Source organism: Lolium rigidum, chromosome 7 (genome assembly GCF_022539505.1).
Source record: "Lolium rigidum isolate FL_2022 chromosome 7, APGP_CSIRO_Lrig_0.1, whole genome shotgun sequence".
Lineage (NCBI taxonomy): Eukaryota > Viridiplantae > Streptophyta > Magnoliopsida > Poales > Poaceae > Lolium > Lolium rigidum.
In genome coordinates, this window is record NC_061514.1 from 49,645,445 (window position 1) to 49,672,765 (window position 27,321).

At 46.4% G+C, this 27,321-nt stretch overlaps 1 protein-coding gene, 1 long non-coding RNA gene and 1 pseudogene across 3 annotated transcripts; 1 reads left to right on the plus strand and 2 right to left on the minus strand.

Moving 5' to 3' along the window:
• The first annotated feature begins 4,760 nt into the window (after positions 1-4,760).
• LOC124671322 lies at positions 4,761-9,954 on the plus strand (annotated as a pseudogene).
• A 5,264-nt stretch (positions 9,955-15,218) lies between these two features.
• On the minus strand, positions 15,219-17,667 carry LOC124675067. Its single transcript, XM_047211127.1, has 4 exons — positions 17,283-17,667; positions 16,257-17,192; positions 15,880-16,029; positions 15,219-15,756 (listed from the first exon to the last, which is right to left on the minus strand). Exons 1-4 carry the CDS (start codon positions 17,319-17,321, stop codon positions 15,367-15,369), a joined length of 1,515 nt encoding a protein of 504 aa, XP_047067083.1. The 5' UTR covers positions 17,322-17,667; the 3' UTR covers positions 15,219-15,366.
• A 784-nt stretch (positions 17,668-18,451) lies between these two features.
• LOC124678148 lies at positions 18,452-19,699 on the minus strand. 2 transcript variants are annotated; one of them, XR_006994354.1, is made up of 4 exons: positions 19,611-19,699; positions 19,425-19,534; positions 18,888-18,936; positions 18,452-18,804 (listed from the first exon to the last, which is right to left on the minus strand). It is a non-coding gene; the product is annotated as an uncharacterized LOC124678148 (long non-coding RNA). The 2 variants fall into 2 exon arrangements; XR_006994353.1 differs by having other exon boundaries at positions 18,452-18,936.
• Between the last annotated feature and the right edge of the window lie 7,622 nt (positions 19,700-27,321).

Below are 27,321 nucleotides of genomic sequence, written 5' to 3' on the forward strand. Positions count from 1 at the left end.
AAAGATAGAAAAGCAAGAGAGTATATTTCGAGTTATAATTAACTCTACATATACTCCCATCGGGAAGACAAAATAAGTCATCAAATATGACTCGATAAAATGTGCTATTCCAAAGGCGAAAAGCACTTGACAATATATTCTCGTAACGCCAAAGTAGCGATCAATTTCCGAATGCCGCAAAATGCGAAGGTAAGACCCCGCATCCGTTCTGCCGGGCGTGGCATCGCCAAAGATCTGCGCTCTCGCTATTTTTATCCGTATCAACAGATATCGAAGAAAAATCCTAACGGACGCGTTAGGTACCCAATAAATTTGACCGGGACTCGACGGAATGGTAAGACCTTAAGCGGCACTCGTCGAAGTTTACACCAAGTATCCCGAGATCATGTCCAGGGACGTGATCTTGAAGTAGGTTTTTGCGGATTGCCACTAGAGCAGCTTAACTAGTACCTGATCCGTCAGATGAACTAGCCCCAACTACCATTATCCCTGTACAATATAGAACTTTATGTGAAGAAGTATAAGTGAAAGCTCTCGAATAAACAGCCGAGATTTTCCTTGACTCTACGATTCAAGCAAAATCTCGGGGCTACCGACATAGGCATCCCAAATGGGCCTGCCATAGATGGTACCCGGATTTATCGAAGGCCCATCATCCGAAGAATAAGAAGATTCGGGAGCCCAAGATATATTAAGGAAACATAGAGTTGTAATAGGAAGTGTTATTTGTAATCTGGCGGGATGAGTTAGAAACCATCCCGGACTCTGTAACTTGTACAATACGAAACCCTCGGCTCCACCTCCTATATAAGGGGGAGTCGAGGGACAAAGAAAGGATCGAATCTACTGTCAACACAACCCTAGTTTTCATAATCGCCGAGTACTTTTCGCCTAAACCTTCGAGATCTACTTGCCCTCTACTTCTAGCAAAACCCTAGTCTACAATCTGTAGGCATTGACAAGTTAATCCTTTGTCACCCACCCACCAACCATTCGCCCCATTAGCTCAAAAATACTCTCACACGCCAAAGCTCTGACTCTCTACAGTACTAGATCTGCTTCGCCGCCGGCATACTCCTCCACAGCGTAGCCTTGATCGTGTTGGCTGTCCACCCACCCGATCCGCTCCCCCGCCGCCCTCGTCACCGACGGATCCGCTTCACCGCCGACCTCGCCACCGACGGATCCGCTTCACCGCCGACCTCGCCACCGACTACCTCGCCGCAGCCGGCTATATCAACTTCACCGAATACCTTGCCGCCCAACCAGATCTGCTTCACTAACGCCCGCTTCTACCGAAACAGTGGTCGATTCATCGTCTCCCGCGTTCGCCGCCGCTGGAATGCAAGTTGCCGCCCCCGTCCACCCCGCCGCAGCCTTGGTTAGTACGCTGGCCCGTTAGATCGCGGTGTTTCTTTAGCCATGTTTTGTGTAGTTATTTGCGGATCTCATATGCCGTTAACTTTCTTGATGTGTTGCTTCGCATGAAGTTTGTTTAAATATTGTACAAGTACAAAAGCATTATCCGGTCGCTACCATCCTCGTTCATTCTATCGACACCCGTGTGCATCCACATATTTATAGCCTTGTACCCATTCATTTGCCGCCAACTGTTTTTGTACTCGCATGCTATTGTCGCATCGCTTTTATAGTCGTGCTATGGGCATTTCCAATCCGCTTGTTCTTATACCACGTCATTAGCTCACCGCTAGTCTGTTTTCTCGTGTCTCGCTATTCTCACACTCGCTTTTATAATCATGCTATGTGCATTTCCAATCTGCTTGCTCTTATACCTCGTCTTTAGCTTATATAGTTATTGCTGCGTGCATGTCCGGTCTTTGTATTATCGTAGACCGACTTGTCAATGTTATTTTTCCTAGGGATTGATCATGCGAACCACTTATTAGAACATCCAACATTGACAGCGGGGACGCTAGGTAAGGTTGGAATCTGAGTTCGTGGTTGGTAATTTTGGCAGCTTACTTCCGTTATTATCTATAACCTATATGCATTGTTCCTTATGCAAGAGATTAACACTTGGAACCCCGCCATAGCAATGCCATTCATGCTTTACTATGTTTCCGCCTATTTGATATGCTTGTCTTGGAGAAACTTCGAGGGTGATTTGAACCCGACATTTGGTCATTCTTAATGCCGCTTACTTTATGTGTAAAACCTTGGCATTACCCTACTCTAAATCTGAATGTCTCGAAATTCGTATCTCATGCAAAGCAACATCTAGTTGGTTTTAATCTGATATCCGGTAAATATTGGCTTATTCATTTGGCAGCTCAAGTTTTTTGTTATTTGAAACCAGACTGACTTGGTCTTAAATGTGATATCTAAACACGGATTAAGGACAATGGAGCAGGAGGATTAGCATTTCACTTGATGGCTGAACCTAAAATGATAGGCATGTTGACCACGACTAGTGCATGCAAGAGAAGGACCTGCAAGTGAGCCGCATGTGCTTAGTACATGCATCTTATCTTATCTTGTGCTTATTTCTGCTACATGTCGTTATCCGATCTCTACATTGCGTAATACATGTTTGAATAGTTAATTGTTGTAACTATGTTTACAATGTTACCGTAATGCAGTTTTAATGAAGCAAATCATCATTAGAAGATAGTCGCCAAAAAAGGATCTCGTAGCGACCCCGTGCAACATTATGATGTAAGTTTGTGCTTAGTACAAGTTCCATACATGTCTTATTTATGCAACTTGTTATTATCTTATATCTACATTGCATAATAAATGTTTGCATAGTTCATCGTTTAACTCTTTTTGCATTATTATCGAATGCAGCTTGTGATGAAGCAATCTTCATTACCAAGTGAGGCCCACAAAAAGTTCCGATCTTTCTTCCGATGCATCTTCTCATAGCCGTCAACCTAGACCATTTCTTTCATCGACAAGAAATATCTCAAGGTCTGTACTTTATAAAAGACATGGTATTGCCGCTTTAAGATCCGTAGTCGATATGTTGACAAAGAGTACACAAGATTCAATCAAGGCGATTGCCAAATGTCAACGTGTTATTGATGATGCTAATAGAAGTCCTCAATGATTCTATGTAATTTTTTTATTTGGGCACATTAATTGCCTTGTAATTTTCCTATTTGTTTTATTTGTGTATGTACTTGTGTGTATCATTGAAATCGGATTTTAGGCTCATGAAATTTAATGCAAGTTGACTAGTCAAACAAGTAGGGCCCTACAATAGATTGGGCCGGCCCACTTACAGTAGTGTGGGACCCACTTTCATTTTGGGCCGGCCTGGTTACACGATAATGGGCTCCACATGCTTATTGGGCCGGCCCACTATCTTGTTGGGCCGGCCCACTTGCTCTATGGTGGTCCCACATGGTAAATGGGCCGGCCCTTTAATAGGAAGGTGGGACCCACTTGTGTTTTTGGCCCGCCCACTATCTTGTTGGGCCGGCCCACTTTCTATATGGTGGACCCCACATACCAAATGGGCCGGCCCATTAACGAGAATGTGGGACCCACTCGTGTTTTTGTCCCGCCCACTATCTTGGTGGGCCGACCCACTTGCTATATGGTGGGCCCCACATACTAGATGGGTCGCCCTTTAACAGAAAGTGGGACCCACTCGTGTTTTTGGCCCGACCCACTCTTTTATTGGGCCGGCCCACTTGCTATATGGTGGACCCCACAAACTAAATGGGCCGACCCTTTAACCGGAAAGTGGGACCCACCTGTGTTTTTGACCCGCCCACTAGCTTGTTGGGCCGCCCACTTGCTATACGCGTGGACCCCACACACTAAATGGGCCGGCCTTTTAACAGAAAGTGGGACCCACTCGTGTTTTTGGCCCGGCCCACTTGCTTCTTGGGCCGGCCCGGCTTGCCGTAAGGTGGACCCCACATGTTAAATGGGCCGGCCCATTTAAGTTTTGACCAGATCAACCTTAGAGGTTAGGCCCGGCCCACGTAACTAATGGACCAGCCTCAGCCTATATAGTTGACCTGGTCAAACTATGTCATCTCGGCCCGCCCGCTTAAGACGTGGTTACGTGGCGCTGTGGCCCGCCTCGTGTGGGCCTACCATCTACCACGGGTTTCAGCCGGTTAACGCCGTTAACCGGCGCGTAACCGCATCCGCCACGTGTCGGCTTGCATGACGTCGCGCAGTCAACGGGCTCCCGAAAGCACTTCCGCAACGGTCCGATTTTCCGTGGCGGAAGGGCGCCCAAGCGCGACGGACCGAAAAAATCGTCGTTGGACTTTGCCTGACGCAGTTTCGACAACAGTACCCATATCGTCGGGTTAGGCCCATAGGCGACGAAAAATGCCCCTTAGTTGACGATTTTGGGACGTTGTCTATCAGAACTTTTCTTGTAGTGTATATAGCTATGAGGGCACATATTTAAAGTGCCCTAATAGATATATGTACTTTTTTAGGATAATAGGTATATCTACGAGCAACAAATTAGCTAACATTTGCCGGACTAGTTACAGGCTTTGTTGGATGCACACAAGCAATTCCCAAGTTTAGATCCATGATGTTCTTTTCCAACTCAAACCCAAGCCCGAGCCCGAAGGTCCAGCCGGGCCGGGTTAAACCCAGGCCCGACCCAAACCTCTCCCCTTCATCTCGTCTCGTGTCTGGACTCTGGACATCAACTCTCTCTTTCTCGTTCCTCACGCAACGCACCAGCTCTGGGGATGCGCCCGCGCCGCCGCCTACCGCCGCTACGGCCGATCCCGGCCGGCCGTTTCCGGCGCTGCTCCGCCATGGATGGGAAGCCGCCGCGGACTCCCGCCGTCCCGCGCATGCGCCTCCTCTGCCCGTCGCGCCGTCGCGGGTCTCGCGGCTCCAGGCTCCAGAGGTTGCTGGTGAGGGTCTCCGCCTCAGAGCGGGTCGCGGCCGCGGGGGACGAGAAGTCGTAGGCCGGCAACAGGGAGGCGGGGTCGGTGGGGGCTGGAACGCATGTGCTCAACTTCAGGGAGAAGCCCGCGGCCGTCGCCGAGCGGCCCCTGCCCGGGCGCTGCAACTGCTTCAGCGGCAACAACTACGAGGAGAGCGACGGCGAGGAGGACTTCTTCTTCTCGTTCGGCCTTGCATCTGCACCGCCCCCCGCCGCGGCCGGCTAGGCACTCGAGGCTCTCGAGGTACCGACATCTGCACATATATGGCAAGCGAAACCCCCAAATTGGTAGGAACGAACTGACCAAGCCCTTCGTGTGCAGGGTTGGGTGCAGAGCGCGACGCGAGCATGGAGGAGCGGAACCTTCTGGCCAACGCGTCCCGGATCGCGGAGAGGTGCGGCAGGACCTGCAAGGGCAAGGCGGAGTGCCGCCGTGCAGTGGCGGACGGGCTCAGGTCCCTCAGCTACGACGCCGCTGTCTGCAAGTCGCACTGGGAGAAGACCCCCTCCTACCCTGTAGGTATCTACCTCTGCTCCTCGGTTCACCTCAGCTCAGCTGTTTCAGGGCAGCAGGGTCTCACCATGATCTATTTATGTGCGCCTCTAGTTTGTTTGATGAAATGCCTCAATGACCATGCAAGTGTTGTGTTGTGTGTGATGTCTTACATGTAGTATGGTTTGATTGGTGGGGCATGAGCCAGAATATACCCATGAGAATAAACTGCTTTTTGGTGGTTTGATTGGCTAGGTTTGGTGAACATTCTGGTGGGGGACTGAAACCTGAAATTGAAACTATTTGAAGTGGATCTGTGCTGTTGTTCACTTTCATTAAGCTCTATAAAGTTTGCTCCACAATTAAAGCGTACGATATGATTATTTAAATAATTATCTAATGTCAAGCATCTAAATGTGAATCTGCAGTTACGCACTTACAGTTTATTATCTTCTATAAAGCTCCATGCTCTTACTCTTGGTTGGCAGGGCATGTGTTTCTCTGGAAGCATGTTCTTAACAGTGAAGTCGAGGCTGCAGGGTACCAGCTGGTGCTCTGAACTTACTTTACGGAAATCGTATTTGCTTTCATTATCTCACATCATCTTCATGTTTGCATCTGTCTTATGGGTCCTCTGGCAACTAGTTACAGGCTTTGTTGGATGCACACAAGCAATTCCCAAGTTTAGATCCATGATGTTCTTTTCCAGCAGACATTTTCACACCAAATGCATGTGCCTATCAAAAAATTGAAAAGATTATCATGAATTTTACCTTAGGTGATTGAGCTATCTGTTTGAATAAGTGAAGTAGGTTGTATATGTATATGATATAGCGACCTGAGACCTTGACTCCCTACCATAAGCTTTTTTCATCCAACAAACTACATAATTTTTATCTCATCTAGAAAGTGTCCTAAATCTTATAGAGTTATGATATCAAATTCCTATACTAACTATGCTCATGCCGACTTGTTGAGTCAGCAAGCTATGGTTGGAGCTTAACATCAATATGTCAAACTTAGAGGTCTTTATACTGGGTTCATAGGATATCAATATTATTTTGTTTGTATGTATAGACAGCAAAACATCCGATTAAAAAATCCCCTCGTGCAAAACCATGGAGGATATATTTTTTGGTATACATGGTGCTCTTTCTTTGTAGGACTTGGTGCTCAACACACCCCTTTGCCACAGAATGTTTCGGCTTAGCTGCTCGCAATTGTTGCCATAATATTATTGAGACATCTAGGCAGGCTAGGTTCTTTGTAAATAGTGAAACCATTATTATGTAGGAGTGGCTTTGATTCCCAAATCCTATACTACACTATCTTATCATTTTCATTACTCACTCTCTGGTATGTCTATTTATATTTTACTAATGGTAGCATATAGAATGAATTATGGTGTTGCACTACATGATGCTACAACTATTTTACTTTGGTCTCTGTCAAAAAAGGACTCACCTCAGGTTGCAGCTGAAATATTGCTGATTGCAGGTCCGAGCAATAGCTGGTATCACAACATGCTCCTGTTTGATTTATTTTGAATGCCTGCAGCGACAAATTTGTACTAGTATTTGATTTGTCTGTTAAGATAAGCCTTCTGGAAAATGTGTGTTGTTGTTTCATTCAGTATCTCAAAGTTCAGTTTTGTCTTTAGTTGCTGCTTCTCTTACAACAAGCTCTTCTATGAACCAAATAATTTCTAAACTATTAACTCAAGAAATCATATTTGCTGTATCTATTTGTCTTGCTGATTCATAGGAAATGAATTATGGTGTTATAAATATATTAAATCTGTAGGAAAACTCATAATTTTGTATGATGAAACATCCGTGGTGATTCATACTTGCAACATATATATACAGTCTTGAAGAAAAATAGTTTTCTTTTCAAATACTAAGTAAGTTCTAGTTGATTGAAGATGGCAATTATAAGCATCATATTAGCTTAGCACGATCTCGAGAATTGCATCAATTGATCAAGCTCAAACTATCATGAACACCTGTAGTCCATCAGTAATAAATTATTGAACCCCTAGATGCTTGTTATTCTTTCATGTAAGTACTGCTGGCTGGTAGTAGGTTGCTGTAGATCCTTTCCTAGATAAAATGTAACATCATCTTGTTTTAAATTGTGAATGCTGCATACTGTTGGCGAGCCTAGATAAAATGACTGTTAAAATGTAACATTATCCAGAAAAAGATGTACTGTTGGCGACCTTTCAAAGGCAAGTTGGTCATACTAGGCCTTCTCTTTTGGCTAATAGGATACTGCAATTGTATATTCGAACTTTCCTAGTCCACCTGGTACTTCTTACTGTTTCAAACTTATAAGTGCTCCCTCGTAAGTCACTGTTAAAATACACTGACTCAGCTTTCAGTAATTCTACTGCAGATTGATGTTTTGTAATGTACATTTCCTTACTTGTTTTTAGTGCAGCTCAAGGATATAGCATTCTTTTACGATGAGCTTTTGCTAGTTCAGTACACTATGCTGATATACCCCACATCATTGATTGTAGCAGCAGCTGTCTACGCTGCTCGGTGCGCCCTGAATACGACCCCGTGCTGGAGAGAGCCCCTGAGTGGAGTTGTTGTAAGTCTTCCTTTGTGAAACCTGACTTTGTGAGACTTGACTTTGTGAGACCTGCCTTTGTGAGACCTGACTTTGTAGTTTTGTTAATTGAACTGTATAGGAGGCTTTGTAGTTCTGTTAATTGCATTGCTATGTGCCTTCCACATCATTTTGCTTTTGATCATGTGAACTCCAAGAATGAATGGTACTACCACCATCGCATTTCTGTATGCTTTTGGATAGAACTGACTGAATCATTTCTTTCTAGCGGTATCTATTTACATAATATTTAAGTCTTGATATGTTGTTGTGTCTGGAACTGAAGGGAGTGCGTGAGGCGGCTGGCAAGCGTGCACTAGATGGCACCAGGGAAGTGGTCGACACCAAGTAGTTCACTCACAAGCTTGGCTCCGTGTCGGGTTATGTGTACTGTGATTATTGTAAATTGTGATTCTTGTAAACTGTATGCACACAACATTTGAAATGCTATATGTCTACCTAGGTTGTGTGGACACTGTATGTTGAATGTTTTTCTGAATTTTGAAATGCTATATGATTAGAAAGCTACATCATTTTAAAACTGTGCACTTTGATTGTGTGAGCTACTGCATTTGTAAACTGAATAGAGCAGCATTTGTATACATGCAACACTGCATTTGTAAAATGAATTTTGGATGTGCCTTAGAACTTTCTGGGGCACATTTTGGATGTGCCCTCAAAAGTTTTTGGGGCACATTTTAGATATGCCGTCTAAACTTTCGGGGCATATTTTTGATGTGCTCTCTAAACTTTCCAGGACACATTTTGGATGTGCCTTTAAAAGTTTTCGGGGCACATTTTGGATGTGCCCTTAAAAGTTTTCGGGGCACATTTTGGATGTGTCCTTGAACTTTTCGGGGCACATTCAAAATGTGCCCTCAAAAGTTTTCGGGGCATATTTTGAATGTGCCCTCAAAACTTTTCGAAGTATTTCTAAAATATGCCCTAAAAGGTATATCTATTAGGGCATATTTTCTAAGTGCTCTTAATACTTTCCGAGTAGCAAGTAAATTCGGCATATTTTTATGTGCCTTTAAAAATTTTGAGGGCACATTTTTCACATTTAAGGGCACTTAAAAGTGCCCTCAAATCTGTACCGTGATGTAGTGGGGGGGGGGGGGGGCACAACACCGGCGGCTATGTTTGTTTTGGTGTACATTTTACTTAGGCACACAACTGCTAATGCCTCTTGGTCTGTCAAAAGTATGTTATATCAACTATGTAGTGTCTCATATTGTAACGCGCACTTTTGGCTCTCGGGTGCGCGCGCACCCTATATTGAAAACACGTCAGAAATTTACAAAAAAAATGTGTCATAAATTAAATTGGTAGGAAATGTATGCAGACATGCGTACGTCAAATCGGGAACAAAAATATTATGTTATGTAGCCTACACAAAAATAACATGATGTACTGTTCACAATATAGCAGTATACACGTACTATTCACAATATAGCGAAAATCTATCTTCTCTTTTTTGTGTAGGTCAGAAAAATTCGAATTTTTTCTTCAAATTTTACATGAGTAAGTAGCATGGTGACATGCACGTGCGTGAATTATTTCAAATTTTTGGACACATTTATATAGGGTTATTCGAATGTTTTTTCATATCAGGGTATGGTGCACCTGAGTGCACCACCGTATTTTCGCTCATATTGTGTCTTCTTGGTACCAACTTTCTGATTATGCTATCAGTTATTGTGTACTTGCACATAAGCAGCACCGTGCAGTTACTCTACAATGTTTGCATCACTTTCTCTATAATTTTTGCTCTGAACACTAAAGTGAGTTTTCAGTGTTCAGTGAAGATGGTAGTGTTGGAATTTGGGCGCACAGGACCGGCGAGGAGCCAGCCTCTAGTGAAAACAATCTTCAGGTTCCATCCCGCAAACAGCAAGAGATTCAGTTGCTAGTTCCAGCAGAACACCTGTACCTTTTGAGGCACTTTTGATTTCGAAATTACAGCCCAAAAATATCTCTCACCACAAGGATTTTCACAGGCTAGTATGTAGGCAGATTTCATAGAAAACACACAGATTTTCCATGATACCGCGCAACAAAATCATCCCCTTGGAAAGAAGGCGGTCCGATCTGCAGGATTTAATTGACATCGCGAGGGTTACAAATTTCATATACCAAGTCGGTGGCGCGGGGGCTGCTGCGGCCGGGCCCGATCTGGGCTTCGGCGGGCCTGCGTCCGGGGGCGACGTCGTTGCGGCCTGGGCTACCGACGGATTGGCGGCCGGCGGCCGGATCCGCTGCCTCCTGCAATGGCCTGGCCGGTTTGCGTTTCTCCGGCGAGTGGTGGTTGTTTGGTGGACGGCAACACGGCGGCGGCCACGGCGAGGGCCCTGGGCCAGGAGCGCTGCGCGGCGGCGGCTTCGGGTTGGCCACGAGGTTGCTGCGAGAGGTCTGCGATGGTAGCGTGGTTGCGTGCTGGGGCCGTGCGGCGCGGTGGTGGAGTGCCGTCGCCGGCGTGTGGAGGCCAGGGCGGGCGCGGCATGTTCCTGGGAGAAGGAGCTCGGTGAGGGGCGCGACGGGACGGCGGCCTCGGTTTTCTCGGCGGTGTGGTGGTTGCGGTGGCCGCGTGGGCGGCATGGCGGTCGGATCTGGGAGTTCTTGTCTGCTGGCTTCGGCGTTCGTCTTCGGGCCCCGTGTTGGTGTTGGTCGGCGTCCCCTCTATGTGGCGTTCCGGCGGCTCCCACGGTGTTCTTCGGCGATGCTCCATTGGCTACAGGCGCGTTGCTCCGGGGTTCGCGATACGGCGGATGCAGGTGGTAGTCTGTGCCGGTCCTCTTTTGGGCGGGCGCGAGTTTCTTGGGACTCTTCGCTGGGCGAAAGCTTTGTCTTGGCGGCCGGCCAGTACCGACGATGGTGACGCCCGTGGGCGCCGCTTCCTTCTTGAAGGCGTCGTAGAAGCGGGTGTCTCTTGATCTCCGCCCGGGCTCTCCGGGGGAAACCCTAGATCCCTCACGGGATCGGGCGAGGGCGACGCTCTGGTGTCGCTTTGCCTCTTGGGGCCTCGCTTTGGCGGTTCGGTGGAGGCGGGTTCGTCTTCGGCCAGGTGGGACGCGGCCTCGGGGTCGGTGTGGTAGTTGGAGCGGTGGCTCCGATCTTTTCGCCTCCGCCTGTTGCGTTGAGGTGTGGTGTCGACCTGGTTGGTCGTCGACCCGTGTGGAGCGCAGCCTCGGGGCTGGCGTGTGGTGTCGTGTTGTAACGGTTTTTGGCCAGTTTTCCTCATAAACGGGCCAACTCTTTCTCCTATATCAATGAAAGGCAAAACTTTTGCCTCGTTTCAAAAAAAAAGTTGACTTTCCATTGTTTGGTAGCAGGGTCAACGAGATGAGCCACCCATCTATATTTTTGATCCATTAATTTCTGAAGAAGCTTTTAGATTACCACATGGTGTCCAATTATCCCTCAGGATTATCACCTATGAGCCTGTGTTGATGCGCCAAAATAACATCATGTTTTAGAGCATCTCTAATCGAACTCCTAAATGTTAGAGGAGAAAATAGCTCACCGATGAGAAAAAACTTGCTCCTCTAAACTTCGGCCACCGGAATCGATCTCCTAAATCTAAACTCCTATATTTCAATCTTCTACTAGACATTTCATCAAACACATTGCAATGAAACGATCACCTATTCGTCGAGGCCGTCGAGCCAGGCGTAGAAGGATTCGACCGAGTTGTCGCTGTCGCAAAGGTCGATGACGACCTGCACCTGTGCGGAGGAAGACGTCGCCGCCGTCACGGAGGAAGACGAGGCCGCCATCGAAGAAGGAGGTCCCGCCGCCGCAGGTGCCGCTGAAGAGACGAGGCCGCGGCTCGCGGCGTACTCTGCCGTGACGCCGGCCGGGATTCAGCCGACCAAGCTCGGCCAAATACCTCTCGCCAACGGCCTCGGCCTCGAGTCGCTCCCGAGCGATGCGCGCGGCGCGGCCGTGGCTCGGAGGGGAGAAGAGCTCCGACATGGATTCACCCTCGAGTGGGGAAGTTGAGCGGCCCACAGTCGGAGACGTGGAACCGGACATTGGCGACGTCGTGCACCCATGCCGCCTGCCATGCCGACTCGAACGTACCGAGCCATTGGCCAGTGTTCCGGTCGGTGATTTCGGCCACCCAGGTCCCCCACTGCCGCTGCCACACGCCGTGGTACTGGCCATGTGGTGCCGCCGGCGGTGGGAGGTCGGAAGAGCTCGATCTACGACCACGAGGCGCGCCGTGGCCCCGAAAGGCGCCGCGGATAGGCGGTGGTGACCGGCGGCGGGATCCTGCCATCTCCTGCGGGTTTGGGTGGAAGGAGGGGCGGTGGGGGGCAGAACGGCGAAGGGAGAGTAGGCGGCGGACGGAGTGGATTTTTTCTCATCGACCTCACGGCTGAGCAAATATAGGAGGGGGAGGAGGGATTTTTGGCGCCAGATTTCGATATTTGCTTCTCGAAAACCTTTTTGGCTTTCGATTAGGTGCCAGTTAGGCTGTTAAAGGATGCTCTAAAGTTTTTTTTTTGGCTTTTGATTAGAGATGCTCTTAGAAGCTCAACCCCAAACATGATCCCCTGTAAATATGGAGATATTTATTGGGAGAAGGCAGTATCCAGCATGTTCCAAGTACCTCATCTTGGAATCAATGGTTTTATTTTGAATCAAAATATATCGCATTTGTTTGTCACTTTGTTATTAACTAGTTTATTTCCTTGCTCAGCTTTTGCCCCAAAACCTCAAAGAAAGAAAAAAAGAAGCATATGCTTAAGAATATATGTATTTATTCAGTTCGGCAGAATAGTAGTTGTTGACTTATAATGCAGAATTGGATTTGGTTATGTGAGAAATCTCGAACTTATACAAAATAACCAAAGGCTATTACTATTATTCTTTCTGTTTTTAGTTGGGAGATCAAGATAGCCGTCGGATATGCGTGCTCTGCAAAACTCTGCATCCATACCACGCCCCAAAATTTCGAAAACAGCCGCCCGTCGGCCGTCTCCTTCCTCCGTCCCCTCCCAGGCTCGCATCCCCTTCCACCACCATATAAGCGCACTGCGACCCGCCGACCCCTTTCCTTTCCCTCCTCACCCCAAACCCCCACCAAATCGCGGAATGACAGGAAGCGACAGCTCCAAGGTTCGGAAGAGGTGCCGTAGTTACGGCACCGACCTCGCCGGGAAGGCGGACTCCGATGTCGCCGCGCTCGGCACAACCGCCTCGGGGAAGGAGGATCATGCCGACGCGCTCGACCTGGTCGCCGCGAAGAAGCCCAAGCAAGCCTCCACACCTACCGCCGCGCTCGACCTCGCCGCCGCGGGGAAGGAGGAGGGTGTCGACGCGCTCGTCCTCGGCGCGCCGACCACCGCGCTCGACCCCGCCACCGCGGGGAAGGAGGAGGATGTGGACGCGCTCGTCCTCGGCGCGCCGACCACCGCGCTCGACCCCGCCGCTGCGAGGAAGGAGGATGTCGCCGCCCTCGAGTTCGCCGCCGATACGAAGGAGGAGGACGTCACCGCGCTCGACCTCGACGCCGCGAGGAAGGATGCGGACGTCGACGCGCTCCACCTCGACGCCGCGAGGAAGGAGGAGAGCGTCAACGCGCTCGACCTCGACACCGCGACGAAGGATGCGGACGTCGACGCGCTCGACCTCGACGCCGCGAGGAAGGAGGAGAGCGTCAACGCGCTCGGCCTCGACACCGCGACGAAGGATGCGGACGTCGACGCGCTCGACCTCGACGCCGCGAGGAAGGATGCGAGCGTCCATGCGCTCGGCCTCGCCCCGCCGACCACCGCGCTCGCCGCCTTGAGGAAGGAGGAGGGCCTCGATGCGCTCGAGTTCGCCAGCGCGAGGAATGAGGACATCGACGCGCTCACCGCGTTCGACCTCACCGCCGGGAAGAAGGTGGACGACCTCGCCGCCTCGATGAAGGACGAGGGCGTCGATTCGCTCGAGTTCGCCGGCGCGACGAAGGAGGACATCGACGCGCTCACCGCGTTCGACCTCACCGACGGGAAGAAGGTGGACGACCTCGCCGCCTCGATGAAGGACGAGGGCGTCGATTCGCTCGAGTTCGCCGGCGCGACGAAGGAGGACATCGACGCGCTCACCGCGTTCGACGTCACCGACGGGAAGAAGGTGGACGACCTCGCGGCGCTCGCCGCCTTCCCCGACATCGTCCCGCCGCCGCTCCCTGACCTCGCCTCCAACATGGTTGAGGACGCCGCGCAAGGGGGCGAGGGCCAACTGGCCGTGTCCATGTTCGATGTTGACCCGGGCTCCTTCCTCGCCCTCCTCCTCCCTGTCGACCACTCCGAGAAGGGCGTGATCAAGTACATGCCTGCCAACTCCTCGCGCCGGGAGATCCACGAGGCCGCCGGGTGTCTTCTGATCGGGCATATTGAAGCCCGCCGCCGTGCCCGTGACGCGGCGGACAAGGAAGAAGCCCGCCGCGCTCGCATCGCACGCCGAGCGGCCGAGCGGCCGTCGAAGGCCATCTGGAGGCTCCCAGCGGCCGAGCGCAGCAGTCCCACCTCCGCTGCCTCCCTCGCCGCAGCCAAGGCAATTGCGCCGGTTACCTGGGGTTTCACAGCTCCGGATGGCCAGTTTGTCACGCGGGAGTGGACGCCAAGTGCACATGACCTTGCCATGGATGGATTTATTGGATTCCTTGGTCCAACTTCCTCCTCACAGATGCCGCCAACTCCTGCACCAGTTTGTTCCTCCTCCTCCTCCTCCTCCTCCTCAGATGACGACGACTACGACGAGCTTTACTAGTTGGTTGTTGCTTAGTTCGATTTCTTGGATAATCATGAGGTGTTGATATTCCTTATAACTGTCGCGTTCCTGTTCTGATAGTTGCTTAGTTCCATTGCTCTGATAATCGTGATGTGTTGATATTCCTTATAACTGTCGTCTTCTTGTTCTATCAAATTTGTTGGATGCAAGCAAGGTAAACATGCAGTAGAACATTTGCACAATGCTGATTGTTTTCTTTTATATAATGATGATAATAACAATGCCCAGTTGTATTTGATTTGGACCATTTTTTTTGGGGGGAGTTGGGTACTTGGGCATGGTTTCTTTGTTGTGGTTCAAGATGAATCTTCGATCTACCATCTGCATCTGAAAATTGTGCCCGAATTGCTGCATTATGCAGTAGCTGATTTGGCAGGATCTTGATGCCAAGAAGTTTTATTGTTCCTGTGCAGATTTCTGTACAATCTGTGACTTAACTGCCCATCATCTACTCAGATTTGGGTGGCAAATGCTCCTATGAGCCAAAGTGAATATCCCCACAATATTATGTTTCTTTAAGAAAATGTTACAACAATATTCTAACAACTTCTATTGTCACGCAAAACCGCATTTAAGTTCAGAATACAACTGTTGAAACAATACTTCTGAAAATTATCTGCGGTGAGGACGAGACCCTGTTGTCTCTAAGTTGTTTGACTATGGTTTCTTGCTCATCTTTGCCCCTTGGAAACATGCCTCCTACTCGAGGAGGCATTGCAGCCATTTTGTCACAATCCTTGCATCGTCTGAATTCTTTGAAGAGAACTGTCTCCAAATTTGGTGCGTGATCCATCACAGCACGTACCAATGACATATAATGGCCCACCAGGGTACTAAAGTTTGCAACCTGGAGCTCTCTCAATTGCCACTTACTGCAGCTTGTGAAACAAGGCATCTTCCACGAAGGTTGCACTCTTTGAGCACCAACGCTTAACCAATATGGTTTGACACATGAATGTTCAAACATCTGTATTCAAGAGCAAAGACAGAATTATGTAAGAGACACTATTCTAAATTTTGTTATTACACGACCAGAAAATGCTTATATCTGTTCTACTACCACAATCGAGAAAGGAATGAGTAAAAATACCTCGATATCAAATATCTCAACAGTTGGAGCAGCTTCAAGGAGATTCATTGTAAATAACAGGTCAAATTCAACATATATGCCATGAATAGATAGCTTCCTTAGTTTTTTGAATGCATAGCGGAGTTGCTCTCTTTCTGGCTGAATCCAAAGCTAAGAAAAAAAATGCAACGCTGTGTTAACTTTAGTCCTTTCCAAAAAGAGAAGGTTATTCATTTGCTATTAATAATATTAACGAACACTATCTTGCAATAATAAGTAAAAGAAAATATCTTGGAACACGACATGAAACAGAAAAACCTAATCTTGTGCAAGTATAAAATCCCTAGTTATGAAATTAGAAGCACATCTTACAAATAGGTACTGAGATATGAAATTACCTTTTCTCCTTGAAAGTTTAAATTGAGAGTATGTATGCTGGTTGCACCATTTAGAAGCTGGCTTAAACTAAACTCCGGTTGTTCGAGTTTTGCATCAGATAGGAGAAATAATTCCTTAAGGGATGGGACAGAACCAAAACGCAGGGGGGGCTCATAATGCACCCACATGTCCAAACGGAGCTGCTCTAGTTTAGGCAGGCAGAGCAAGTCAAGCCTCTTCAAGCAAGAATAGTAGATTTCGAGAACTCTCAGACTCGAATTTGGTGCATTTATCTGCCACACGGAACAGTTCCCGGCATCACAATGATCCAGACTAAGGTGCTGCAGCTGCTTGCAGCAATCAAATAAGATGTGATGAATATCCCCCTCAGCAAAATGCAGGTTATAAAGCTGGAGCCTCGTGAGGCAAGGAAGCATGTTAGGATAGGTACCGAAAAAACTGTTCACGTCCTGAGCTTTCTGAAGCATATCCGCATCTTTGCAAGCATTGGGAGCCTTGTCGTCCGCAATGGTGAGGTTCAGTTCTTTTACCATGCCGTTGTCAATGGCGCCGTGGACCAGCAGGCCAATGTCATGTGAGTAGTTGCCACCCAGGTACATCTCAACGGACATCCTTGCGACGGTATTGCTGCGTTTGATGCGCAAGAAACTCCTAGCAGCTCTTGCCAGGGATGCCATTGACTGATCTATGTGTTGAGCTGGTATCTGAGAGTAAAAATCTATCCAATCAGTGGGATCGGTAGGGTAATCTGCGCGTGGGGCGGGCAGGAAATCCCTGACATGGAGGTTGATCTCGGGGAGCAACCATGGCAGGTTCCTCCACCGTGTCGACAGAGTGCAGGTCCTTGCCGCCGTCAAAAGGTCAACCCTCCCCAAGATTAAGAGCAAAACATCATCGGACAGCGTGCCGAGCCTGTCTTCCTCATGTCGCGCTTTCTGCAACCCATGAATAGATACAGTGAGCAAGAACACTGCATTACCTTATACTAGGATGAACAAAATTAAAAAAGTTCAGCAAGAGCTTACACAGAGGTGGCGGCAGACATTATTGGACGCCATGTCCATGGATAACAACGATGAGCTCGGAACCTCGGATCCCCCTAGGAAGCCATGAGCCAGAAGCGATGCCCTTTATTTAAAGGAAGGGGGAGGAGACAGCAGCGCCGGGTCCGACTAGAACAAGAAGAGGAAGACGGGTGCGAGTTCCGAGATGGAAACCGTGCAAGCTCCAGCTATCGTGCTACCACCATGATTCATGTATGTACAGCCTCCATGGTGATAATAGGTGCTCCACAAATTAGGGCCTCGTAGAGCTACAAATCGACCGACGAAATTTCTCCACAAAAGAATTGTCGATGATAAAAAATAATACACGCCCCCCTGAAAATCAAGCGGATCTGCTCGTCAGAAAAGGGACCAACCGACCAACGGCGCAAGGAACACCAGAGAAGGGGGCATACCTCGTTCCTTCTCCTTTTCCGGCGACGGCGACGGGCGGCGGCGTTCCGTCCGTCCGAGCGTGTTCCTGGGAGCGCAGCGTCTAGACTGACTAGATGCCCTCCACAACCCAAAGTCCCAAACCAGGCCTGTACTCTGTCTGTGCCAAAATGGGCTGTTTTGGGCTATCGTTAGTCCGATGGCCCAATCTAACAAGATTTGACTCGATTCAAGTAATGTAGCAGCGGCTGAAAAAGTGAGTCTTGTTCCCAGGTTTCATTGGATTTCTTGTATTTTTAGGTAGACCATAGGTACATTCCACTATTCGTCAATCTAGAGAAAGCATACTTCATAATCCGATTGGGGGTAAAATATAGATCGATTTTTTGCTATATCTATATGATACTGATACCAATGGGGAGATTCAAAGACAAGGAGGCAGCCAAACGCAGTAAGCGACAGCCAATACTGTTCTATTCAGGAGCACATGACGTCAGCTCATCAACACAACGAGTTATCAATTTTTGTTTTACTCTGAGGGAACTTCAAACCACGTTCGGTACTTCGTTCCAGACTGGAGCACTGAATTTCATCTTCGGTTCGAAGGACTGCACGCCTTGCACCAGACTCATATTTCATCAATTCGCATACACAAACCACGCCAGACTGAAGCTCCTACATAGGAGGTACTCCCTCCGGTCCATATTAGTTCTAGATGCATCCATATTAGAGTCAATTAATATGAACCGGAGGGAGTAGAATAAACTTTCAGCTGGTATACAATTGGTTCTTAACAGAGATACGGCAAATCGTCGGAACATGATGTTGCAGGATAGGAGACACCGTCAGTTCGGTCGTTCCTACAAACAAACATGACATACAGGCAGGCTACGTACAGAACCCTACTACAGGCCTGCGGGGTTATATTCTACTACAGCTTAAGCTAAAAAAAAACTACTACAGCCGTCTTATCTATATTCACAAAAAATATGACACCCTCCCCTAGACCACCATTACACTCTCGTGCAGGAAACTGCTTCCATGCTTTTTTGGCCGCTGCCACTGCTTCCCTTGTCCTTCCTAAACCACGGATGCTGCTGGGGGCTCGTCACTGAATGATCCATAAGAGACTGTTACCAAATCATATAAATCTGGGGCCCACTTAACACAGCAGTTTTCAGTTGTAGATGCTACCGTCTTTCTCGCAGCCTCCTTTCATAGCAGAGATGAGCCTCAGCGCCGGCTAGACAGAAACAGAACAGAGGAATGAGCATGAATAAATCAAGTTAAGCATGGATAAAATTAACTGCACAATGCTCCCAAAATTACAGTATCATCCATATAAAATGCAGAGCTTAAATGTACAAACACCAGGCAGCAAGTGAAGTAACACTAAGGCACTAAGTGCAGTTTCAGGATCATTCAGAATTACAATGCGTTAAGATTTAGCCTAATCATATTCACACCACAACATGACTGGCCTAGATTGGTAGCATTGATCAGCTTATCTGCAACAAAATGCCACAACTAGTCTGAGACTGAAAATAAAGAGCCTAAGCACTCTGGAAAAGCAATTATAACTTTTTTATTTCCCAATGCAGCTCAGATCATTCAGCAATAGAGTTTCCATTGATTGAGATAACTTTTCATGCCCAATTTTCCATTACACCGTGTATGCTAACAGCATGTACAGACAAAGGAAAGCCAACATAATTTAACATGCTGGCTCACCACAAAGGTAGGGCACTGTATGCTCCCGAGTGTTAGATTTCCCTTTGATGCACACAATCTCCTTTGCCTCTTTATTCCTGACTGATAGAACCTGGGATATCCACTTCAATCTGTAGAGGAAGTGGTTTATGAGTTACACAAATACAACTGTGTTATCCTATCCTAATGATTGATGGAGTTCCTCACTACAACATGGAGTCTGCCTGCTGGAGGAAGTCCTAACAGAACTGTGCCATCCTTGCAACTGGAATAAAGCATCCTCCTCCATTGGTACTTGTCAACACCCGGATTTTTAAGTCCAGATGCCTGTTATGCCATACATCGCAATCCCAGGAATATTGTTGTTGCGAGACATAACAGTTGAATATCATAAGTCATCATTTATTACAACACATAATCGTCTTACAAAGGTAGATCACATGATCCAATATTACAATAATAGTTGAACTACTGTTTCAACACACATCACAAATACATAGCGGAAGCGTAGATCGAAGGGGACTCTATAGTCCACAGGCCAACGCTTGACGTCAGGAGTAGTCCTAGTTGTCGTAGACGTGCTGCTGTCCATCTTCCTTGTACTGCTGCTCCTCTTCATAGTCTGGCCATTTGAATAGCCAGGGACACAGCCGTGAGTACTTTAAAGTACTCGCAAACTAATACTAATGTAAGTACGAACATTGCGGGTAAGGGGGTGCTAAGCTCTAGTTTCTTTTGCATAAAGCCAATTTTAGTTCACAAGTATTTGAAATCAAGACCTTTCATGTGCTAACTAACTCAAGTGGGAACATTAGTGTCATTCCCACAACCTTTGTTGTAATACAAGTCAAAACCACCATTCCCTTTTCAAGTTCAAGTCCCAAATCATATGTCACTGTTTTGTAAAATGGTCTGATGACGGAACAGTATGGCCTTTCCAACCGTCCTTAACCGTGGACGCGGCTATTCGAATAGGTTTACACTCTGCAGAGGTTGTACGCTTGTGCCACAACTTTTGATTACATCCGTCGTGGGTAACCCCGAATAATCGTAACTCAGTACGCGGATCATCAACCATAACCTTTCACTTACATATCCTAGTATAGGTACCTCTCCCCATGAGCTTGGCCTCCCAGTGAAGACCAACTGTCAACCTGGGAACTGCACAGGGCTTGGGCCGGACATTCATCTCCTCTTTAGCGTCGTTTCTTTTGTTGTGGAGGCAGCTTTCGGCATAACCCCGATGACGCTTGTTTAGAGGGAACCCATACTAAGACACATAAACTTCCAGTCTAAGCCCTACCCATAATCGTGTATTGTGGGGGTACTTGTAAATTGGAATGGTATCGCATCCGAACCCAACCATCAGTTTTCGTAAAATTCACCAAGTCCTTCTCAAATCATATTCTCCTTCAAATTCTTTCAATAGAATGAATCATCATTCCAAGGTTTTCGAAGTCATTTCATTGCACATATTCCCATCTAGAGTAGTCAAATTTATTTGTTAGCACTAGCAACTAGTCATGAGGGGTGCTAACTAACTTATAGCTTTCTAGGCTAAGTTTGATACTCTTGTAGTACTCTATCTCTAGACCAAAGTTAACTATAAAAGCAAGTTATAATAAACAAAGTAAAAGTTTGGAAGAATAAAACTTGGGATGGGATCATGAAGCATAAAGTAATTGGTGAGTGTGCCTTGCTCTAGTAGAGCTTTGCACTTTGCAAGAATATTAGCTTGCCACAATATAACTTGCATTAGTCTAGCTTGCCTTGGTTGGTGTATTGATCAAAATGTTCCTCCTTCTTCTCCGTAGCTGTTCTCGTCGTCCCTTCGTAGCCTTCGGCACTAGCGTCTATAAATACGAATACGGGGTATACAATCACCACACAAGTTCAAGGGCTATAAAAAGCACACACATAAATCACACCCACTATTCTAGCATTATCACATTGTCATCATGTGGGTTGATATGGTTTTATTTTTAAGAAAAATAATTTCCTCTCATTATATATGTAAATGATAGTTTCCTTTTAATTCTTGAGGAATAATTCCCTCTCATTGAATCTTCTTAAGATTTAATTTCTCAAACCATCACACATGAATTTATGTTGACCTAAGTCAACCATTCATCATTATCATTTGAGAAAATGATTTAAATGAGGTAGAGATACCTCATACCATTTAATAATGCCTATTATGATTTAAAATCTCCAAGTATTTCGTGTGAGAGTATTTGACCAGGGGTTCAAACTTCAGATGAAGGTACTCGGAACAAGATTTAAATGAAGTGAAACACCTCCTATAATTTACACAAATTAAACTAGCATCACCCATTACTATTAAATGGATAGAGGTGTTGTTTTCTTATTTAATAAGAATAATTTCCTCTCATACTAATTAAGGTTTTACTTTTAATTACTTAGAGAAATAATTTCCTATCATTATCTTATTAAGATTTAATTTCTCTCATGCATAATATGTGACCTAGGTTGACCCAAGTCAACCTCTTCACATTTATCATTTAAGAAAATGATTTAAATGAGGTGAACACCTCATACCTTTTAATCCTAACATGGTAAAGATTTAATATCATCAAATAATTCCATATGAGAATCGATAGCCTATGGTCTCTACCTTATGTAGAGTTACTTGAGACAAAGATTCTAAAAGAGAGGGATACTTCCCATATGATTTAGTAATTAGTTGGAACAATTTAAATGCTACTATTGAGGTGGTTTAATATTCTTAATTAACAGGAATGATATCATGTTGACCAAGGTCAACACTTCATAGTTATTATTTGAGGAAGGTGATTTAATTGAGATTCATCATCTCATGTAATTTAAAGAACTAAAGCAATTTAAATACTATGTTGATTTAAATGAGGTGCTACCCTCATAGATTTGACCCCTAATGGTGAACATAAGTTAAATGAGATGGTGCACCTCATGCATTTTAATAACATCTAATAATGATTTAATATCATCAACTAATTTAATATGAGATTTAGCTAACCATGGTATCTACCTCATGTGAATTAGTTGAGACAAGATTTAAATGAGAGGGAAGCTCTCATACCTTTTAATTCTAGTATAGCAAAGATTTAATATCACCACAATTCCTATGAGACCTAAATGACCAGAGTCTCTACTTCATGTTGAATTGGTGGTGACAAGATTTAAATGAGAGAAGCACTCCCATAATATTTCTTAATAGTTTTGAACAATATCTTTGACTAGAAATAGCCATAAAGTCATTTTAATTCAACTAGGCCATGATCATTCAAAGTAAGCATGGCATCTTTTTGTAGAAACAATTAGTGCAAGTGAAATGTGGTTTATAGGAGTTGGAATCAACTAAAAAACATTTGTGGTTGATTTTTAATAATTATTCTAAGGCAGAAAAGTCCCTGCTTTGTTTATTTTCTCACTTTAATTCTACAATATATTTTGATTTTAATCCAGTGTGGTTGGATGGGGCCTTTCATGAGCTTTCTAAATATATAAAATTTGTTGAATTTGGCTCAGTAGATTTGGATCTATTAAATTTTGAATCTAGCATCAGATTGCAAATTAAATGAAAAAGAATTAAACTATTTTGAATTCAAACGGGGGCGGGAACTTAATTGGGCCGGCCCAGCTTCGCTGGCGATGCGGGCGGGCCGCCTGACAGTGGGGTCCACTGTCAGGGCGTTTAAAACGCCGAAGCGGTACGCCGCGCTGAGGCCGTAGGATTAGAATATGATCTAACGGGCGAGGATCGTCGTCGTCGACGACGAGAGGGGCGAGCTACTGGCGGCGACGGTGGGGGTGGGAGGCTCACCGGCGGCACGGCGAAGGTCGGAGTTGAGCTACGGCGAGGTTGTCGAGGAAGGGGAAGCAGAGGGCACCGGCGGCGTCTCAAATGGTGGCCGCAATCGACGGCGGTGATCTCGCGCCCTCCGCGGGCTCCGGTGACAAATTGAATAGCTCCAGTGGCTAATTGAGAGGGGAGTGGACGAGGAGGATCAGAGAGGTGAGGCGAGCTGTTTGGTGTGAAGAAATCATCCAGGGGGAGCCGTATTTATAGGATGAAGGGGGTGCTGCGGGGTGCCGTGGAGGGTTGACGACGAGCTCGCCGTTCCCGGGTAGTGAAGGGGCAAGTGATGGGCTCTGAGCATTGGCGACGTCCAGGCGAGGCTGACGGGCATCGTGGCGAGGCAGAGGTGTGAAGGGTTGCGTCGTCATCTTCCTCGCGTCATGGCAGTACGGTGGCGGAAGGTCGTGGACGATGGCGTCGTCTACAGCGGTTCTGCGGCGGAATGGCGTTGTCCGGGAGGTTGCGGTGGTCCTCGGCGAGCAAGTGGGTGAAAGGAGGGATCAAGGGGAAGTGTGAGGCGACGGGGCGAGGTGAGGCTCGGCGCGCTCCGGGCGTCACCATGCGCGTCCCGTCGCGCATGGGCGTGTCCGGGCGCGTCCGGGCACGCGGTGCCGTCGGTCAATGCCGACGTCGTCTCGGGTCAGCGCGTGCATGGTCAGCTTCAGGAGGGTCAGGGGAGGTCAGCTGACAAGGTGAGGGGAGATGGATGGGAGAGGAGGAAGGGATGGCATGTGAGGTGTCAAGTGGCCGGCATGGTTGGGGTTTTTGGTCATGGTGACCATGAGAGAGGGTGCGAGTGGCTTGGACCGATGATGGGAGGTGTGAGGGAGATCCGGGGTAGCGAGGAGGGTCGGTGTTGGACTTGGTCCAAGGTGAAATTGAGGTATGGGCACAAGTTTTACTCCTCGCTCGCCATGTGTTTGATGAAATGCCCGCAAGAGAAAAATTTTCGAAATTTTGAAATTCCTTTAGTGGATCTCATTTATATATTCATAGAAGTGGAATGGTGGTGGTGGTGGTCAATTTGGTGAAGAATTGCAAAATGGCAAAAGTGAGATGATCTTCTCTTTAATTGAAAGTCTCCACTTGGCAATCTTATTCTGGTCAACCTAGTCAACTTAAGCAGTGATGGTCAACATGAAAGTTGTTGACCTTGACATGGTCTTGGATGACATGGTCATAGTTGACCAAGGTTGGTTGAAGAAGAGTCAAAGGCAGGGGTGTAAAGTAGGGAAGATGTTATAAATGGGTTATATGACCATTATCACATGTGTGTGAGTTTTGAATTTTCCTTTGATTTGATTCTTGTTTCTTTGATGCAAATGTGTTGGTTTATCATATATAAGTATTCTACAAGCAAGAGATCAAGCCATGGTGGCCTTGGTTGAAGATTTGCAATTTGGGCTAAGTGTATGTGAGTAAATCTTGGGGATTTTCTCACTATGTGATTTCTCTTCAATTGAACTGACTTTGGTTGATTCTAATGTGATTCTTATTGGTTTAGAAACATTTTCAAACCATTGAATCCATTTCAAAAGGTCTTGGTCAAAGATTTGCAAAATGGCCATAACACATAAGAGTTGATGTGTCACTTTTTATTATTTTTGTAAAGTGTTGATCTTGCTTCACTTGGACATGGGTTAGGGTCAATTTAGGGTTATATGAAGTTTAGAAAGGGTTGCACACCATTTGGTCAAGGTTTAATGTCATAGGGCAAAAATTGGTGAAATGGCTATGTGTCTCATATGCCTCTATGCATATGTTGCATTTGATTTTTGATTTGAGTGTTCTTGGCCCATTTGATGTTGTTGATTGTTGAAATGGCATATGGAAGTGATCCAATCATTTACCACAAGTACTAGGGTCAGAATTCTTAATTTCCTAAATTTGCTATTTTACTCTCATATGCCTCTATGGCATTTTTAGTTTCTTTTTAATATCTTTGGAAATCACTTGGAATTGGTTTGATAGGTACTAGGTAAAGTGTATGAAGGTTTTCCAAACCTCTAAGCAAAGTAGATAGGCTTAGGGTAAAGTTTTATAAATATAGCCCTAGGCACATATGCCTCTATCTTATTTAATTTCTTTTTATTTCATTATAACTCATATGGTGAGAAGAGGGGTGAGGTTTAGGGTTTAGTGGGGTTCACAATGGTTCACCACTATTTAGCATAAAATAAAAAAGGTAGGGTTCAAGATTTACCTGTTAGGACTATATGCCCACATATGTCTTTTAATTTTATTTTGGGTTTCTCAAAATAGATCCAAAATGATTTCTGGAGAAGATTAGGGTTTAAGGTTTTTCTTATTTGATTTCTTTCTCTTTTATTTTATTTGGTTGGTGATCTTCACTTGATCACTTTAGGGTTTTAGGGTTTAGCACATAAGCATAATAACACTCATCATGGCAAAACACAAGATTTAAACAAGATCTATATGTATCAATCTTATTTTAATAAAAGTTTTTGTTGGTTCCAAAATTTGGAACTAGGGAAATTCATTTTGTTTGTTTTGAAATTTTTGGGTTGTTACAAACCCTTCCCCCTTAAACAAATCTCGTCCCGAGATTTTAAGAAAAGTTAGGTTCCTAAGAGAGATTGAGCAGTGAGATTAACAGGTGAACATACTTGGCATGGTCTGGGGTGCTTCCTGTGCTTCGGTGGTATTCATGCGGTAGTAACGACCGTTGCGGTTGTTTGGGTAGTTTGGGGCAAACTTTCTTCCAGTTGCGACACAGCGCTGCTGCTGGGCAGGTGCAGCGGTATTGGCGGCAATCCTGGCAAGCTTCTTAGGGCACTCATTGGAGTAGTGACCCACAATTCCACATTCATAGCAGGTTACTGTTGACTTGTCCTTTTGGGCAATGGGTACAGCATTGCTTCCAGTCCTCGGGGCGTTGTTGGCGGTTTTCATCGGGCACTTATTAGAGTAATGACCAGTAATACCACATGCATGGCAAGTCACAGTGGACTCGTCTCTGGGGGCATGGTTGGGTAATGGGATGAGCTGCTCCAGGGTTGCTATCCTCACGCGGAGACGAGCAATGAGGTGGTCCTTCTTGGCGTGCTGATGACGAAGTGCCTTGCGCTCCATTGCAAGGATGTTGATGGTGTCAGTCATCTTGGCGTGCTTAATGTGCATCTGGTTGGCTTGGGCACGGGGGTTGTTGCGGGTAGGAGGGGCCATCTGAACAATGAGGTAGATCATAAGAAAAAGGGGGAATTTCTATGGTTTGTTTGAGATAAAATTTGAAAAGTTCCAAACTTGAGTAGTGTTGAGGGGGTACAACCAACAACACTTTTTCATTCATACCAGGCATCACTCATTACAAATCTAACACACCGTTGGTTTGAAGAACCATTCATCGCTCTACGATACAAGGGGATCCTGATACAACTCACACCTACTTAAGTGCTGGGGTGATACCACTCTTCAGGGTGGATTCTTCTTCTTCACGGGTGAGGTGTTTGGCGAGAGGCGAGGGCGTTGTCCAAATCCCTGCGGGTTTTGTACTGCCTGAAGTCCTGAGGTGCTTCATAGGGGTTCATCTTTGGTTGTGGTGGGGGCATGGTCATCGGTCTGCCCATGGAGTCATGTCTTGGGTAGTAGATGAAACGAGTGTTCTTGATCTTGTCTTCATTTTGTCCACACAGACGGAACATTGCTTCTTGCATAGCTTTGTCTAGTCCTTCCTTCCAAGTGTTTCCCGTTACAGAAAACCATATGGTTTCCCATACCGGGGCATCAAGCTTCCTTCGTAGATCAGTAGAGACGTCCCACTGAGGTGGTTCTCCTAACTGAGCCTTGAGGGGTATTCCGAAGAACTCGGGATACGGGTGTCCTAGATAGTCCACTAGTTGCTTCAAATCCTTTTCGAACCTTAGGTCGCCTCCGGAACCAAGCTGATAGGACTCCCATTGGTACTTCATCTGTGAGCAATTAGGATAAGTAAGTTAAAGAAGTAGTCAAGTGTGCCAAGTTTTATGTAGGCTTGCAAAGAAAAGTAGTGCATGAAATTCTCGTTTTGAAAGAGATCTCATAGATAAGAGTGAGAATGAG